The 15,829-nt window shown below is 37.7% G+C and overlaps 1 protein-coding gene across 7 annotated transcripts in view; it reads left to right on the top strand.

The window, feature by feature from the left end:
* Positions 1–13,844, top strand: part of LOC107221085 (DNA N6-methyl adenine demethylase) — a 95,187-nt gene extending 81,343 nt beyond the window's left edge. For 4 of the 7 annotated variants that reach the window (XM_046731318.1, XM_046731308.1, XM_046731330.1 and 1 more), the window contains 6 exons: positions 549–3,378; positions 3,622–3,809; positions 3,895–4,248; positions 4,342–4,569; positions 4,678–4,832; positions 5,830–13,844. In XM_046731318.1, coding sequence (XP_046587274.1) covers positions 549–3,378; positions 3,622–3,809; positions 3,895–4,248; positions 4,342–4,569; positions 4,678–4,832; positions 5,830–8,653 — 6,579 coding nt within the window. In that variant the 3' untranslated portion in view covers positions 8,654–13,844. The remainder of the gene's footprint in view (positions 1–548; positions 3,379–3,621; positions 3,810–3,894; positions 4,249–4,341; positions 4,570–4,677; positions 4,833–5,829) is intronic. The other 3 variants (XM_046731335.1, XM_046731311.1, XR_006902817.1) reach the window with 2 other exon arrangements.
* The last annotated feature ends 1,985 nt before the right edge of the window (positions 13,845–15,829 follow it).

Below are 15,829 nucleotides of genomic sequence, written 5' to 3'. Positions count from 1 at the left end.
TTGCATACCTCCAGACGATTCAGTCTATCAAAATTTTGTACCCGACATCGTTTGAGATAAACTACCGTCTATTCGAGATCCCAATTTACTTTGGTTGTCTGAAAAATGTTATTTATTATTTCCAGTTACGAGTTATTTTGGGAATAACCGCTGGAAAAGCAATGTAGAAACAATGCTGCTTGAATTTTTTAGTCTAATCTTATTCTGTGCCAGTAAAGAGAAGTTTTAAACCCATTTTGCGTGATGTCTTATCTTGTATTTGTATCAATGACTATGATTTAAAGACATCTTGTTTTTTCATTAATGTTTATGATACTAACGTTATATTTTTGATCAAAATAACTACTTCATTAGAAATAAATTATTTTGTGCGACACAAGAAACAAGAAAAAAAAAAAAATACGGAACGAATGGTATTCGTAAAAATCAACTTTTACCGCATTCGCACGTGTGCCTGGTTAGATCGTAATAAGTGAACGTTTAACTGGTAATTGTGGTGATTAATGGATGTACAGGATCCAATTAACGAGTGTCACGTTTCCTTTCAGGACGTGACAATGGCTCCACCGCCATCGACAACTCCAACAAGTCGTAGTAGCTCGGTTCACATGGATACCCAACCGAATCAGCAAAGTCAGCAGTTACAACAGCAGCAACAACAGCCGTCGTCGGACACGCAAGTAAAAGGCTTTGCCGCGATCGCCGCCGGCAGCGTGTCGGGAAACGAGATGCCTGGGTATCTACTTCAACAGGGCCCGCAGAGTTTACACAGCTCTAACGGATATCCAGGCTACGTAGAAATGGGTCAACAACAAGCGCAAAATCAATGGCAGACTCAGGTCACGCAGCAGCAACAACAACAACAACAACAACAACAACAACAGCAACAGCAACAACAACAACAGCAACAGCAACAGCAACAACAACAACAGCAACAACAGCAACAACAACAACAGCAACAGCAAATGCAGCAGCAGACTGTGTCCGATGCTAATCAACGTCATATATGGTCAGACACTAATTCGAATGCAAAAATTGGTAACGTTAATAGTATGACGTGGTCTGACAATAGCCTACAGCAACAACAAAGCCAGCAACAGCAACAACAGTTACAAACGCAACAACAAGAGCTTCAGAACCAACAACAAAGACTGCAAAATAGTTTGAAACAGCAGAGTGAGCAACAAGCTCTACAAAATCAACGACAACAGCAGCAAATACAAAATCAGCAACAGCAACAGCAGAGTCTACAAAATCAGCAAGAGCTTCCAAGGCCAGCAAGTCATATGAGCTGGGAAAATAGCAGTATTAAGGAGCCGCAGACTCCCCAATCTTGGTCGGAAGGTACCGATAATCAGCAACAGGCGCAGGGGAATTGGCCACAACAAAGTCCTAAGCACAGAGACAACAAAAATCCAAGGTTGACGCCGTCCACTCAGCAGCAAAGTCAGCAGGGTTGGCCCCAGCACTCTCCAAAGGTGTCTGATCATCAAACACAGCAGCAAAATTCCCGAATCACACCGACTGCTCAACATAACTGGCAGCAAAGTAGTCCTGAGAATCAGAATCAGCAGCCTGGTCAACAGAATCCAAGATTAACGCCGTCTGGGCAGCAGATGCAACAGCAACAACAGCAGCAACAGCAACAACAGTGGCAACAATCGAAAATTGAACAAAATCCAAGATTGACTCCATCCAATCAAATGTCGTGGCCGGATACACCAACTAGTCAACCGAACTGGTCACCGAGTAGTTTGAAGAGCGATGGTAGTCAGCAGCCGCAACAACCATGGCCAGATTCTCAACCTAGTCCAAGGAGAACTCCCGGGCATCAGACGGGTTCGTGGCAGAGTCAAGCGTCGCAAGATAATAAGATGGAAACCCAAATGAATTGGTCGCCAAATTCAACGGCAGAGAATCAAGGTACTTGGGGACAACAAACGACGAAACAGGATATTCAAAATTCTGGAGAAAGAATTTTGTGGCAGCAGGGACCAGAAAGTAATAAGCAAAATGGTTTTCCGGAAAACCAAGAGCCACAAGACAATATGTTTTCACAATCTAATAGAGTTAATTTAAACAGTCGATTGAAAACTATGATTCTGAATAAACAGCAACAACAGATGCAACAGCAGCAGCAGCAGCAGCAGCAGCAGCAGCAACAGCAAATGCAGCAGCATCAGATAAATCATCAAGAGCAGCAACAGCAACAGCAACAGCATCATTTGCATCATCAGATCGGCCAACATTCTAACGGAAGTAATAACCCTAATACTGATTTTCCAACGGATGATAGACTTAGAGAACCAAATGAAAGTGCTGAAAAGTTACAGGAAAAACGATCAGGAGAATATTTGAACCAAGCAGCCATGATGTCTATGGCACAAACTAATGAATCTATGACCGGTAATTTTTTATTGCATAGCCACCACCCTCGGGCCAATAGTTTGCCCGACGGTGGTGGCTTATGGGAGTGGACTGGAGGAGGAGGAAGTAATGTGAGTAATAGCACGTTGTTGCCGGAAACGGGAATAGCTGCTATTGAAAATTTCATGAAATACGCAAGCGTTGATAAAGATGAGTCGGAAAAACCAGTGCCAGTTGAGGAACGACATTCATCCTGGACCGAACCAAAGACTCCAAAGGTTCCAGATGATGAGAATATTGATGATAAGTCGTTTCAACAGCGACTGTGTATTGGTCAGAATACCGATGATATATTTCCAAAAGAAGAAAACCAAGATGAGACTTTCAAAAAACAAGAAGATCCCAAAAACGATAAAAATGACATTGAACCTGCTTTTGACAAAGATTCTAGCGCTACTCAAGAAGAACAGACATTCGAGGTGGAAAGTCTAGAAGCTTCGCCAACCTTCCGGACAGAAAATATTGATGACGAGGTCAAGTACAACTCGGAGCAAGTCATTAAGCAGGAAGTTGTGCCACACAGTTGTTCGCCTTTAGAAAGCACAGTGGAGTGTTCAACGATGGAAAATGATATAACGCCAAGTCTCGATGCGATAGTGAAGACTGAGCCTGATCAAAAATCCGAAATGTCGGAAATTAATTATAAGTTCAGGGGTGACGGGGGACCAGCAATGGTGTCATCGGAAATTGGCTCGTGGTGCTGTAGAAGAGGTGGTACCGAACAACCGACACCCGAACATTTGCGAGAAGGTTGTTGCCAAGGATTGCAGACCCGCGATGAAATTTTGGCAGAGCCACCGCCAAAAGCAAACGGGGCACAGGAGGTGAAAAGTGAAGGACCCAACAGTCCTAGAGCACCGTCGACACCTAAGTTACAGGACCATTTGGATAAGCTCAAGAATAATGTTAGGACCGAAGTGCCGGACTGCAACTGCTTTCCAGCTGACAAATGTGAGTTGAAAATGTGTATTCAGCACAACACTAACATTGAGAGAACACACTAACTATGAGTCATGATACACACATTGAGAAAACATCATCGTACATATGCGATAATTTAACCAATGGTGATGGATAAATCCTCACACACATGAAAACGAGCTTAGCGTTTTTGTCAAATCAAATTCTAACGCCAGGGCCGGAGATTTTAATTACTTCTTTTATGAGAGTCGGTGTGTTGTAAATAAAATACAGTTCAACCAAAAGGTCCACCCGAACCCGGTTCGTACTACACGCATCTTGGTGCTGCAGCGAATCTTTCCGATCTTCGAAATGACCTTGAAAGAAGAACTGGACTGAAGGGAATTGCTTTAAGATTCGAGAAAGTCATCTACACTGGGAAAGAGGGCAAAACAACACAAGGATGTCCAATGGCCAAATGGGTATGCCTCAAAAAATTATGCAAAGATCAAGTTTGAAAATAAATCTTTCACACATTCACGTTTTATAGATAAACTAATTTTACAGATAATCCGCCGTTCTGGTCCTGACGAGAAGATCTTGACTGTAGTAAAACATCGCCAAGGCCACAAGTGCGCAACAGCCTGGATTGTTGTTGCTATGGTTGCATGGGAGGGTGTACCGACACACGAGGCTGACAGGATCTATTCGCTTTTGAGCCACAAACTGAACCGTTTTGGTCTTCCTACAACCAGAAGGTGTGGAACTAACGAACCAAGGACTTGTGCCTGTCAGGGTCTGGACCCAGACACGTGCGGAGCCAGTTTCTCGTTTGGTTGTTCGTGGTCAATGTACTACAACGGATGCAAATATGCCAGAAGTAAAACCGTCCGAAAGTTTCGTCTCTCTGTGCGAACTGAGGTGAGATTTACTAAACTCAGTAAAGCTTCATCTTCGAAAGAACGTATAATTAATCGTGACCAAGCAATTAACATACGTTATTTTATGTCATAGGAGCAAGAGGTAGAGGAGCGAATGCACGTTTTGGCAACTCTGTTGTCTCCTCTTTATCTAAGTCTTGCTCCGGAAGCTTTCAACAATCAAACGCAATTCGAACGCGAAGCAAGCGAATGTCGACTGGGATTTAAACCGGGACGACCATTTTCCGGGGTCACAGCCTGCATTGACTTTTGTGCACATTCGCATAGAGATTTACACAATATGAACAATGGTTGCACTGTGGTGAGTGAAGTTTTGATCAGATTTCTACTAATTCAGATTGTTTTCGTACGAAATGATGTAATTAATCGACAGTCGTGAAATAATATGATATATTGTATTGATTCTGAGGTCGTGAGTTTAACAAAGCATCGATTGCTGACTAAACCAGATGATGAACAGCTTCATGTCCTTCCACTATATATCATGGACGAATCAGACGAGTACGGCTCAAAAGAAGGTCAAGAGGAAAAAGTTCGGTCAGGAGCAATCGAAGTCCTGAGCAAGTTAGTATGAGATTAATTATTGCAATTTCAATATTTATCTTTGAACACTTTAAGTTGCTTGATATACAACATGCCTGCCTGTTCATTTATCCAACGACGACATTGAATTTTTTGAAATTTACGTAGCCTATTGAGAATCGCGCTTTGATCAAATAGGCTCAACCTGTACTAATCAATGGATTTTGATCGACGTATCACCGGTTAAATAAGTTTTGCTAATTTTCAACTAGTTACAATTCATCTTTTGCCGTGCAGGAAAGTTTACAACATTTCCTTATTTTATTGATCAATTATTCCATCATTTCCGAGTCCAAAAATATACGACACATTCTCTAAATCCGTCTAAATCATACTCAGATGATGTGACAATCAGTCTTCGGATTTAGATCCAAATTTTGCGCGGTACTTAAGTTTTTTGCAACAAGCTTTCCTTGTGAGAGAGATGCGATATCTAGCGGAGGGTTTAGGTCCGAAATTGTAATTAGTTCTCATGGAAAATTTTAATTTCATAATTGTTCGTAGAAATTTTCACTTTTCTACAAAATTTAACGTGGTTCTACGCAGAAATTTTTTTAATGTTTGCATTATGCACTATGCAAAAATGAAATCATCTTTCATAAAAAGTCGTGGATATTCATAGTTTTGCTTTAATCCTCGTAGTTTCCTACAAAATTCGACGATAAAAAAAAAATTAAATATATTTCCAAAATGCAATTGCAATAATTTTTCGTAGATAATGGTGGGATTTTCATAATTTTTTGTAGAAATTTGTACGTTTCTACGAAAAATACAGCGCTTTTTCACGATTATCTTCAAACTTTTACGTTTTTTTACGATTTGCCACTATTTTCAACGATTTTCTACTATTTTCTACGAGGGGCAATTTTTCGTAGTTTAACGTAGAAATTATTTTTGCCAGGAATATCATCGAAACTTTGACAAAGCGTGAAATACCTAGACTTTATATGTTGATAATATATGTTTCTCTGGATTGCAGGTATCCCTGTGAGGTAAGAGTTCGGTCTGTACCCCTCCAGCCTTGTAGACGTCATGGGAAAAAGCGAAAAGAAGACGAACCAGACGCAGCTAGTAACAAGAAAGACACGGGGAAAAACGCTACTGAAAAAACAATTGAACCAACGAGACCTACAGGACACCAGGAGGCCCATCGAACAGCCGTCAGAGATTCATCGCTTTCCTTAGAAATGGCAACGATGCTTGAAGGGATGGATGCTCAGCTGCAAAGTTCTCAAGTGTCTTCAACAGTGTTAGATAGTCCAGTCTCAATGTACCAGGGATGGGGCTACCAAGGAGATCAACAATGGGCGAGAAGCGGTTGGCTTGACCAACGGAAAAACAACTGGCTCAACCCGTGGGGCGATTATCCTTTCAGTGGACTAGAACGAGACGTTAAAGTTGACCCGGATAGCACAAGCTTAGATGACACTAGACCGAGGAGCGCATTTGCCCAGGAAGACATGAGACCAGGATCCAGAAATTTTCCGAATTCAACGGTAGAGTCGCCAAGAGGAAGCTATTCTCTTTCACCAAGAGGACATCATCCTGTTTCACCTAGAAGTTCATACCCGAATACTTCCGGTGAAGCTTCGTACTCCATGTCTCCTAGAGGGTATCCATCAACACGACAAGAAGAGAAAATGGGATCTCCTAGAAGTTCTGGTTATCCTTGCAGCGCAACTCCAGGCGAGGGGAATCACAATTTTGGCTCCCCAACCCTAAGGAATTATCAAAATTCGAGTTTGGACAACAGGCAAGCGACCGCATCGCCGCGGGCTGGCTCTCACCACTCTTCACCGTATCCTGATGTGGTGCAAAGAAATATGTCACCTAGAGTAGGATATCAGGCGGCGCCTTTATCATCTCTTGAAGCCGCGCACGGTAGTCAATCACCTAGCCTTGCATATTCAAAAAATTTGCAGCAGAATTACATAGAGGGTAATTGTCAGTTGAAGTTAACATCACCAAGGATGCAAAATAATGTGCACCAGCAAAGGTATCAAAGTTGCAGCATGGAAAATCAGCAAGCATCTAAGTTACCATCACCGGAACAACAGATCGATCGTAACCAAGCGTTTGCAAATAGATTACAGCACAATTTTGCCTCACAACAAACACCGCCGTCTTCCAGAACCATGGGTTATAGAAACCCCAACTTGAATCCTGTCAACCCTCAGGATTTATTTTCGGGGACTTCTGCTGGTATGTCTACAACCTGCATAGACACGAGTGGTCACAAGCCTTTGTCGAATTCAAGGAGCAGTTATCCAGGTATGCAGAATCCTGAATTCATGCCGCATAGTCCTTTGCTCAATATACCATCATCTGAAGGTCATCACCCTCAGAATACCATGGGGTCATCCTCAGAGTCAAAAAAATCTTACGCAAAGAGTGGATTACACAGACAATCAGATCTGACACGAACAGCTGCTAGCCCCTTTGTTCCTGCATCTCCAGATCACAATGCTTCCTGTGGTAATATCAGTAGTAACAATAATTGGAATACTCTTAACAACTGGGGATCAAATACAGTTAAACCACCTGAGCACCAGACACCGCATCATCATAACGAATCGCACATGGAGCAGCAGAAGAACTCGCAATTGTGGCAAGAACGAGCGGTGCATAACGAAAATCTAAAAACACCGTCTTGGGAAATGCAGGTACAGGAACCTTCACCGTTCCGCGTACCCAAAGGTAGACCACCTTCGAGAACGGCGCCGAATCAAAATTTGCAGGAGGCAAACACCTTCCAGAACTCATTTGCTAAGACATTCCTGAAGCCGCAGGAACCAACCAAGAGTAATCCGTACACCGATAATAGCAGTAACTACAATAATGTTCCGAATAATAGCAACGTCCCAAATCACGAGAAGCAGCGAAGCGATTGGCCAGAAGATAAATTGCGAGAAGGTTTTCACGATGCCAGACAAGAGGATCCCAATACAAACTCGAGCTGCTTAGCTTGGGCCGAAGAGATGAAGCAGATTCAAGATTTCCATGCTATATCCGGCCTTGGACATCACCCCTTTTCTCAGTACGGCTACCCTACTTATCCTGTATTCGACAAGCCATACCCTAACACCTGGGATGGCTATAACTACCACCAACCATATCATCAGACGCCAGAATACCCCCATCAATTTTACCAACAGCCAAAACGAGAGCCGTGCTTCCACTCCCCGCAATATCCTTATCAAGGGATGAACCCCTACCAAGGAATGAATCCGGGATGGGCAAGGTGGGAGACACCGCGATGGGATATTTATGGTCCTCCGTCTTATTTTCCTGTGGTACCAGAGCCGCCTCCGAAAGCAGAACCTCTCGGTGAGGTGACTGATTTTTCGGACAATGACGAATGTTTCAAAGACCCTCAGATGGGTGGCGTTGCTATAGCACTTGGACACGGAAGCGTTCTATTTGAGTGTGCTAAGCATGAAATGCACGCGACAACGGCGCTCAAAAAACCGAACAGAATTAATCCAACTAGAATCAGCCTTGTATTTTATCAACATCGTAATCTCAACAGACCAAGGCACGGGTGGGATGAATGGGAAGAGAAAATGCGACTGAGAAAACTCGGCGTAACTGCTACGACAACCCAGTCAACACCAACGACACCGACAAGTCCTAGCTCAGCGAGCAGCGAGAAACTTCCACCTTTACCTTATATTCCCAGTGTTCCAAGCTCTCAGTTCATGATGAGGTCACCGACGTACACTACCATGACGTGGACGACGTTGTTTCCGATGCATCCGTGTATGATAACCGGGCCATATCAAGAGGGTGGAGCGATTGGATGAGTAAATGATCAAACAAAGTAGAGTTCAAGTAACTGTTAATGGTTGTTTCAAAAGCTTGGATCATGCGTTCGGAGGTGAAAACAAGTAACAGGACAGACACGAATACCGCTGACGATGTGTCAGAAAGAGAATGATAGAGAGGAGGAGAAAGAGATTACTGTGCAGTAACAACAACAACAAGGATCTGAGGTATTGTGTGAAATTTTTATAAAAGAGTCTACAGGGTGATTGAGATACAAAAATATCTTTTTAAAGTTACGAAGTTTTAGAGATGATACTTTCAAACAAAATAAAAAAAAAAATATAAAAAATAGGCATTCGGAAATAGCACTGCCATTTTTCTATTTCACGTGCTTTACTCGATATACGAGCAAAGTCATAGTCGTAGGGCAATGTTAAACTCCAGTCCTTCGTATGCGTTGTATGCTTGAGAATCTCACATTATTGTATTACGTACACGACCCTTTGAGTAGCGGTAAAGTGTTTGAAAAAAATGTATTTTTTTTTAAACGTACCGCAAATCCTTACACAGACTCGAATGTTGAAAGAGTAAACTTGATAAAACTGTATGAAGCAGCTGAAGAATAAATCACGCAGGTCACAAGCGTGATACCTACTTGAGCCTAGCTCCTAACTTTCGTCGTGGTAAGAACTACGAGATGATTATGCAGCGGAGATATCGTATTGTTCAAGTACCATGCGCATATCATGATTCGATTTAGTCATAAGACGAGTTGGGACCTTTTTGTTACCAGACAGGAGTTCCGTACAGCTCAAAAAAACATCGACAATAAGATCATAAGACAGAATTGAAACGCGGTTGAGATTTGGAAATCATAGCGTTTCATATACATAGTTCTCAATGGGTATTTTCTAAAACAAAAATGAAAAAAATATGACAAAGAGAAGAGGTCTGAAGCTCATACTGCATTGGCTAATATGCTGTCAGTTGTACATCAATAATAGTAATATACGTCGCATGATTAACAACTCGTGTTATTAGCATGATATTATTTTTTATTGTATTACGATTGTCATGGTTATCATCATCATCATCATCATCATCATCATCATCATCATCATCATCATCATCATCATCATCATCATCATTATTATTATTATTATTATTAGCTAGTCTATACCCAGGTCACATGCTATATTGTATTACGCATTTTCGCACGCATGTACAACATTATTATTATTGTTGTTATTATAATTATTATTAATAGTTTTTATCACCATTGTCATTGAACATTAATCAATATTAATCAATCAATCATTTTTAATTATGCTGACGATAATTTGTATAGATACTGCACAATCACATTTTCGAAAGAAGGATAGTGAAGAAAAAAGTAAACAAGAAAAACAAAACAACACAAGAAAATGATCTCAAGTTTATTAATTACGGTAAATGTTTTATTTTTTAGCGTTTGTACATTGTGCTTGTTATTTCGTATTTATTAGTACGCACTCTGCACTAAACATACATATAATGAGTATATGAAGTATGGTTATAACATATGAAGTATACAAAAAATATATGAAAATAATTTAAAAACGACGGTAAAAAGGCAAAAAAAAAAAAAAATACTAACCGCTCGCTAAGAGGCGACTGAGTACAAAGCATTTTTTCTAACAATCATGAGTGATATTAAGAGAAAAAAAAAAAGAAAACAATATCTTTGAAAGACAAAAAGAAAAAAATTAAAAAGTACCTATTAAATCGTACTACATACTATTGAGTGTTGTAAAACGATTCCTGCTGCAAATCTTGATGCGGCAACGCAAGTGTTGACCAGTTTGGAACGTATTTTATTTTTTATTGCTTCCAAATATTTATAACGTACTAAATGTTGCTTACGTGACGTATCATGCGTACAAGAAGTGTTGAAAGGAAAACATTTTCGAGTCAGCCACACTCTTAATAAATGACTCAAATCTACATTGAAGAAGCTCATAATATGACGAAATTGATCGTATCTCAAATTACATGAAAAAATAATTACAATTTTTTAAAACTAAATCTAATTTATATATTATTTGAAATTTGTATATACTCTAATTTAATAGGTCGCATTTGATTTCAGACCTGTATTATTCAATGAATTTTTTCCAGCGAGCAAAATATGTATTTACCATTGCTTAGCTAAATTCCAACTATTTATTTATTATTTTATTATATACCTATTGTTTTGACTTTTAGGAAAATTTAGTATGATTTTAAATGATTTCTAGATCGACATTTTACAACAATTATATACTATTGTACTATCATTATAATTATCAATTATTCTGACTATTAATTAATAATATTATATCAGATAAGTACTGATTGAGTATAAAGTTAGGATGTTTTTTCTTTTTTCTTTTATCGAATTCACTTCTCGACACGCGGTGTACGCGAACCCGGAAATCGGAACCGCCCTCGAGTATTATAAGAATCACTAATATATTATCATTCATTATTGTCACAATAATAATTAGTAATACAATGTAATTTAATTATTTATTGATTAAGTTTGACAAAGTGTTATTGTACTACTATGTTTAGCTAACTATATGTATACATATTACATATTTTATTACGAAACACTGATGCTAGAGTGTGTAACATGTATTCCACTGTTGTTACTTTGGCTTGGTGATCTCGTCATTTTTAAGCATTCGACTCTTGCGCATGTGTATGAACCAACGGAAATTATGTCTACCATCTTATAGCGTCAGAGTTTGGTACAATCTATTCCAAATTTTTCTGTAAGGTAAGTTGATTAATTTTTGCGGAAGATATGAGGACGGACAGAAATATTCACAACAAAATACTCGAATTTTTTGTTTTGTTCGTTTTATTCCGATTTAGTCAATTAATATTACTAGTTTGAAAAACGAAATATATGTTATATGATAACAGAGACTATTTTTTTTTTCTCCAACTTTTACTCTCCGCGTTGAATTTTACATCTCCAGAATTTTGGTTTCACGGGTATTGTATGTGTATAAGTATCACAGGGAGGCACAAATACAATTTACGAATAATTTCTCCTCTTTTCAGTTTCTCGAATGATGAAACACGGCTTTAAAATTATATCGAATATATTGTGCCATCGTGGTATTACATTCGTTTAAGAAAAAAAAATTTAATTTGAAATTTAAATTGCCTTTGGATCGTCGTGGCGTAAGATTACTGACATTTTTCGAAAAATATTTTGGTCATCTTTTTATCGGCTTATAGATTTAACGTCATACGTCAGTCTTGCGATCAAACTTTCTGACATTTTCGTGTGGTATCGATGATGAAATGTTTCTAATTGAACAAATTTTCTACCACATTGATTTTGGTTTTCAAATTCCACGTGCGTATCATGAAACGTTTTTAAACCAGTTTACATGTAAATAAAACAAAGAAGAGGGAGTGCGCATCCCAGCTCCGAAATCGCAGAGAGTTATTGAACAATTTTTGTAAAGAAAGATAAAAAAAAAACATGCAAAAATGAAAGAGAAACAAATCGAGAAATAAATGCGACGATGCCAAAATAGAGTTAAAACTAATAATTAGAAAGTAAATACTTGTAATAAGAACAATATAAAGTAACACTATCAAAGCTAAAGATATGTAAGAATGAAATCATTTTTAAAGTAATACTATTATTAAAAGTAATTAAAAGAAAATAAAAAATATGATTGAATAAAATCGAACGAGAAAGCAAAGTTGAAAAATGTATTTTTCCTTCCAATGCCAAAAAGATGCCATTTTGTTTTGTACGAAAAAATTGACGAAAAAATCACGAAAAAAAAAAACTTTAAAAGATCGGTAATGATAAATAATATTAATAATTGATAAAAGGTATTGAAAACCCATGTAGTTTTTAGCAAACGTATGTAAGTGTAAGAGAAAATTTGATGTGTATGTCTCGTGAAACAAACGTAAAACATGTCCGCCTTATATGCAAATAAAATAAATAAATTTAAAAAAAGAAAATGCAAATAAAAAAAAAAAAAAAAAAAAACAGAATTCATAACAGGAAATAATATAGCTGTTAGTTTACAATAACAGAGTTTGTGATTAAAAGAAGAAAAAATAGTAATGTATCAGATCCGTATCACGGTTACACTTTGCCAGCTGAGATTCGAAAATTGCAGGATGTTTGAATGGCGGTCCATAACGTATCCTTGCGATCTGATCCTGCGATTTTTAAGTCTGACAAAAATACCTTGCAGATATCCCTTCAGGGCGTATATAATATACCCATATATACATGCATATATAAATATATATATATATAGTATTAGGCATAGTTTCTATTTACATATGTGTACATATATTTTTGGACAAAAACGTAAGAACAATTTCATTGGACAAAAAATGAATAATAATGCAAATTAAGACATCAAAAAAATTAAACATCATTGCCGCGGCAAGTCGAGGGAAGCATTTTGCAGCGAGGAATTAACCATACGATTTTTTCTAAAAATTCTCAAACTTTGTGCTTTACTATCTGATGCAATGATCAACTAATCCCGAGATCCGCTTGAATATCACACATTCAAGATTTATTAATTATTGTTGTATACATCGAGGTACATAACGTCGAAACTATATGGATAAATTTTCTGGTTTATATCCGTCGGAATCAAATGAAATTAGACAATGGTGGCAAAAGACGAAATATACATTTTTTATAATATACTATACACACACGTACATGCGATTATTCATAAATTTAAGGGATTAGATCTTGATTGCCGGTGGTATCGTGGTGACAATTTGTTTTTTTTTGTTTTTTTTTTCATTAACGTTTTTTTTTTTGCTATTTACTTTAACATTTTTGTACTATCGTGGTTATATTATTATTGCCGTCTCCCATTCTCAAATGCATGATTCGTTGACTTAGATGTATTTACGAGTATTTATTTATACATATTAAGCGAATGAAAATCTAATATATATTTAACGAATAAAGGAACGTAAAATATAAAGTAAGTTTTTTTAATATATTTATAAAACGTTTGGTTTACTATATTATTGACCTAAAAAAAATAGTATAATTATTATGAACGTGAGACGAAAAAATTTAAGCAATTGACAAAAAGACTCATTTTTGAAGTAAATTAAATTATTAACATCGTAAAATTGATAAGATATAAATTAATTGACTAAGAAAAAAAAAAACGAATGAAAATGTTTCTGCGTGACGAAAAGAAAAAGAAAAACAATGTACACAAGCGCGCAACTGTGCTTGAAAAGTGAAATCTTATAGGATGCTTAGGGTACAGTAGCAAGTAAAACGTAAGTAATAAATAAGTAATTACTATTAATAATTATTAATGATACGAATATGTTTAGAAAAAAATATACCTATAAGCCAGATGTAATTGTCCTTTGTGAATATACATAAGAGAGAAATGAAAAAAAAAAAATACAACAAACTTTTATGAATAAAAATTGAGGTTTTCTTTCACTTCGTTTTACTGACTATAAATTCGTATTACTGGATTTTTATTTCTTGTTCAGATGCGCACGTATATACCTGAACATTCCTAATACTTGGTATGAATTATTTAAAAAATCTGTGTTATAATACCGAGGAATATAATCTGAGTACGAGAACAGTGTTCGATTTTTCTCTAGATAATTCGTTCGGACTGTACCAGTTAAGAACAACCTTTTCCAGGATATATTCTATCACTGTTTGGTAAATAAATTGCGTCCTGCACGGACCGTCAATATAATTTCACTGTGATTTACTAAAGTAAATAGAAATATGAAAACTCGAGCCTGTTTAATTCAATATTCTAGTAAACTTCTAAATTTAGTATCAATTCCGTTCTTGTTGCCCGAATTTTCGTTAAATCGGAATCGCATACGTTGCAACTTCCAGGTGTAACATAGTACGTGTTGCGTTGCAAATGCAGAAATGCCCGACATGTATGTACATTCGTTTAATAGCCGTTAACGGTTGCATGGAGGCGCTTTCACACTGGCTCATAAAGTTGAACACTCGAATCGTGCCACACCGGTACAAAAACACGGGTGTAAACTAATCTCGCGATGTTTGTCCCGAACTTGCATCCACCGCTTGTTACATCACTACCAGACGAACGGATTATATACGACCTACTATTCGTTGACCAACCCTTAAAATTCCCTCGGGAGATTACGCAGAGAAGTCGTAAAAGTTTGACGATTAACTTTCGCAGTCATTTTGCAAGATGTCCGATTGATAAATGCGGTACTTTGGACAGCCCGATGCTTTACGTTATAGTTACGATCGGATAATTGGTTAGAGAAATGTATATTTCACCTCGTTTTAGCGTCTCTTATTAGGTGTCTAATTTTCAGCAAACGTGAACGTTGCCTTATACCGACTAAAAGCACAAAATCAGCTTGCATTTGCATCGAACCTTATTTTGGGTTCAATGTAAAAAAAAATCAAATAAAGTTTTTCATTCTTTAGTATAATAGCTGAATAAATGCTGGAATGATGTTACGCTCTAGCGATTGAAAAAAATTGTGTTCAATGGTAGGCAAGCTTCCAATAAATTAGTCCCCATGCAATTTCTTATTTACGTATACACGTCACGCTATATACCCAATATAATTGGTTGTAAATAAACTAACAAGTAAAACCGGATGGCGACTCTCTTTGATTGGTACTCCAATTTATGGGCCTCACTACTTCGCAGAGAGATGTTTATATGTATATACCCAACGGTATTTGGAAACTTTATAGTATTTGAGATCGTAAGGAGTGACGAGGAGTGTTGTTTTTCTTTTGCGTGCCCGAAAAGGTAAATACGTAAAATCTTAAACGCATTTTGTGTCTGATCTCCAATCACGCTTTCGATATAAGGATTTCACAAAAGTCTCGACATACGATTAACGTTACAATGCACCGCTCGTAGAATGTCTACATCTATTTGTCCGTAAAGTATCCAATTCGAATTTCCGGCCGCACTTTAAGACATTGAAACACGTAGCAGTTCGAGTATCGTGTGTAGAACAACCTACAGCTCCAAGTACTAAAATATAAGGTTTCGTGGTTGGTACCAAATGAAATTTCTTTATTTCCTATTCCGTGCATCAATCGCTATAACTTTCTTCTTCTTCTTCTTCTTCTTTGCAAGGAGATTGAAAGATGCGGCACGCATCTCGGCGATATATTTGCAAAGATCACC

Source organism: Neodiprion lecontei, chromosome 1 (genome assembly GCF_021901455.1).
Source record: "Neodiprion lecontei isolate iyNeoLeco1 chromosome 1, iyNeoLeco1.1, whole genome shotgun sequence".
NCBI lineage: Eukaryota > Metazoa > Arthropoda > Insecta > Hymenoptera > Diprionidae > Neodiprion > Neodiprion lecontei.
The sequence above is the reverse complement of the archived record's forward strand: the minus strand, read 5'-3'. Positions and strand labels throughout refer to the sequence as shown.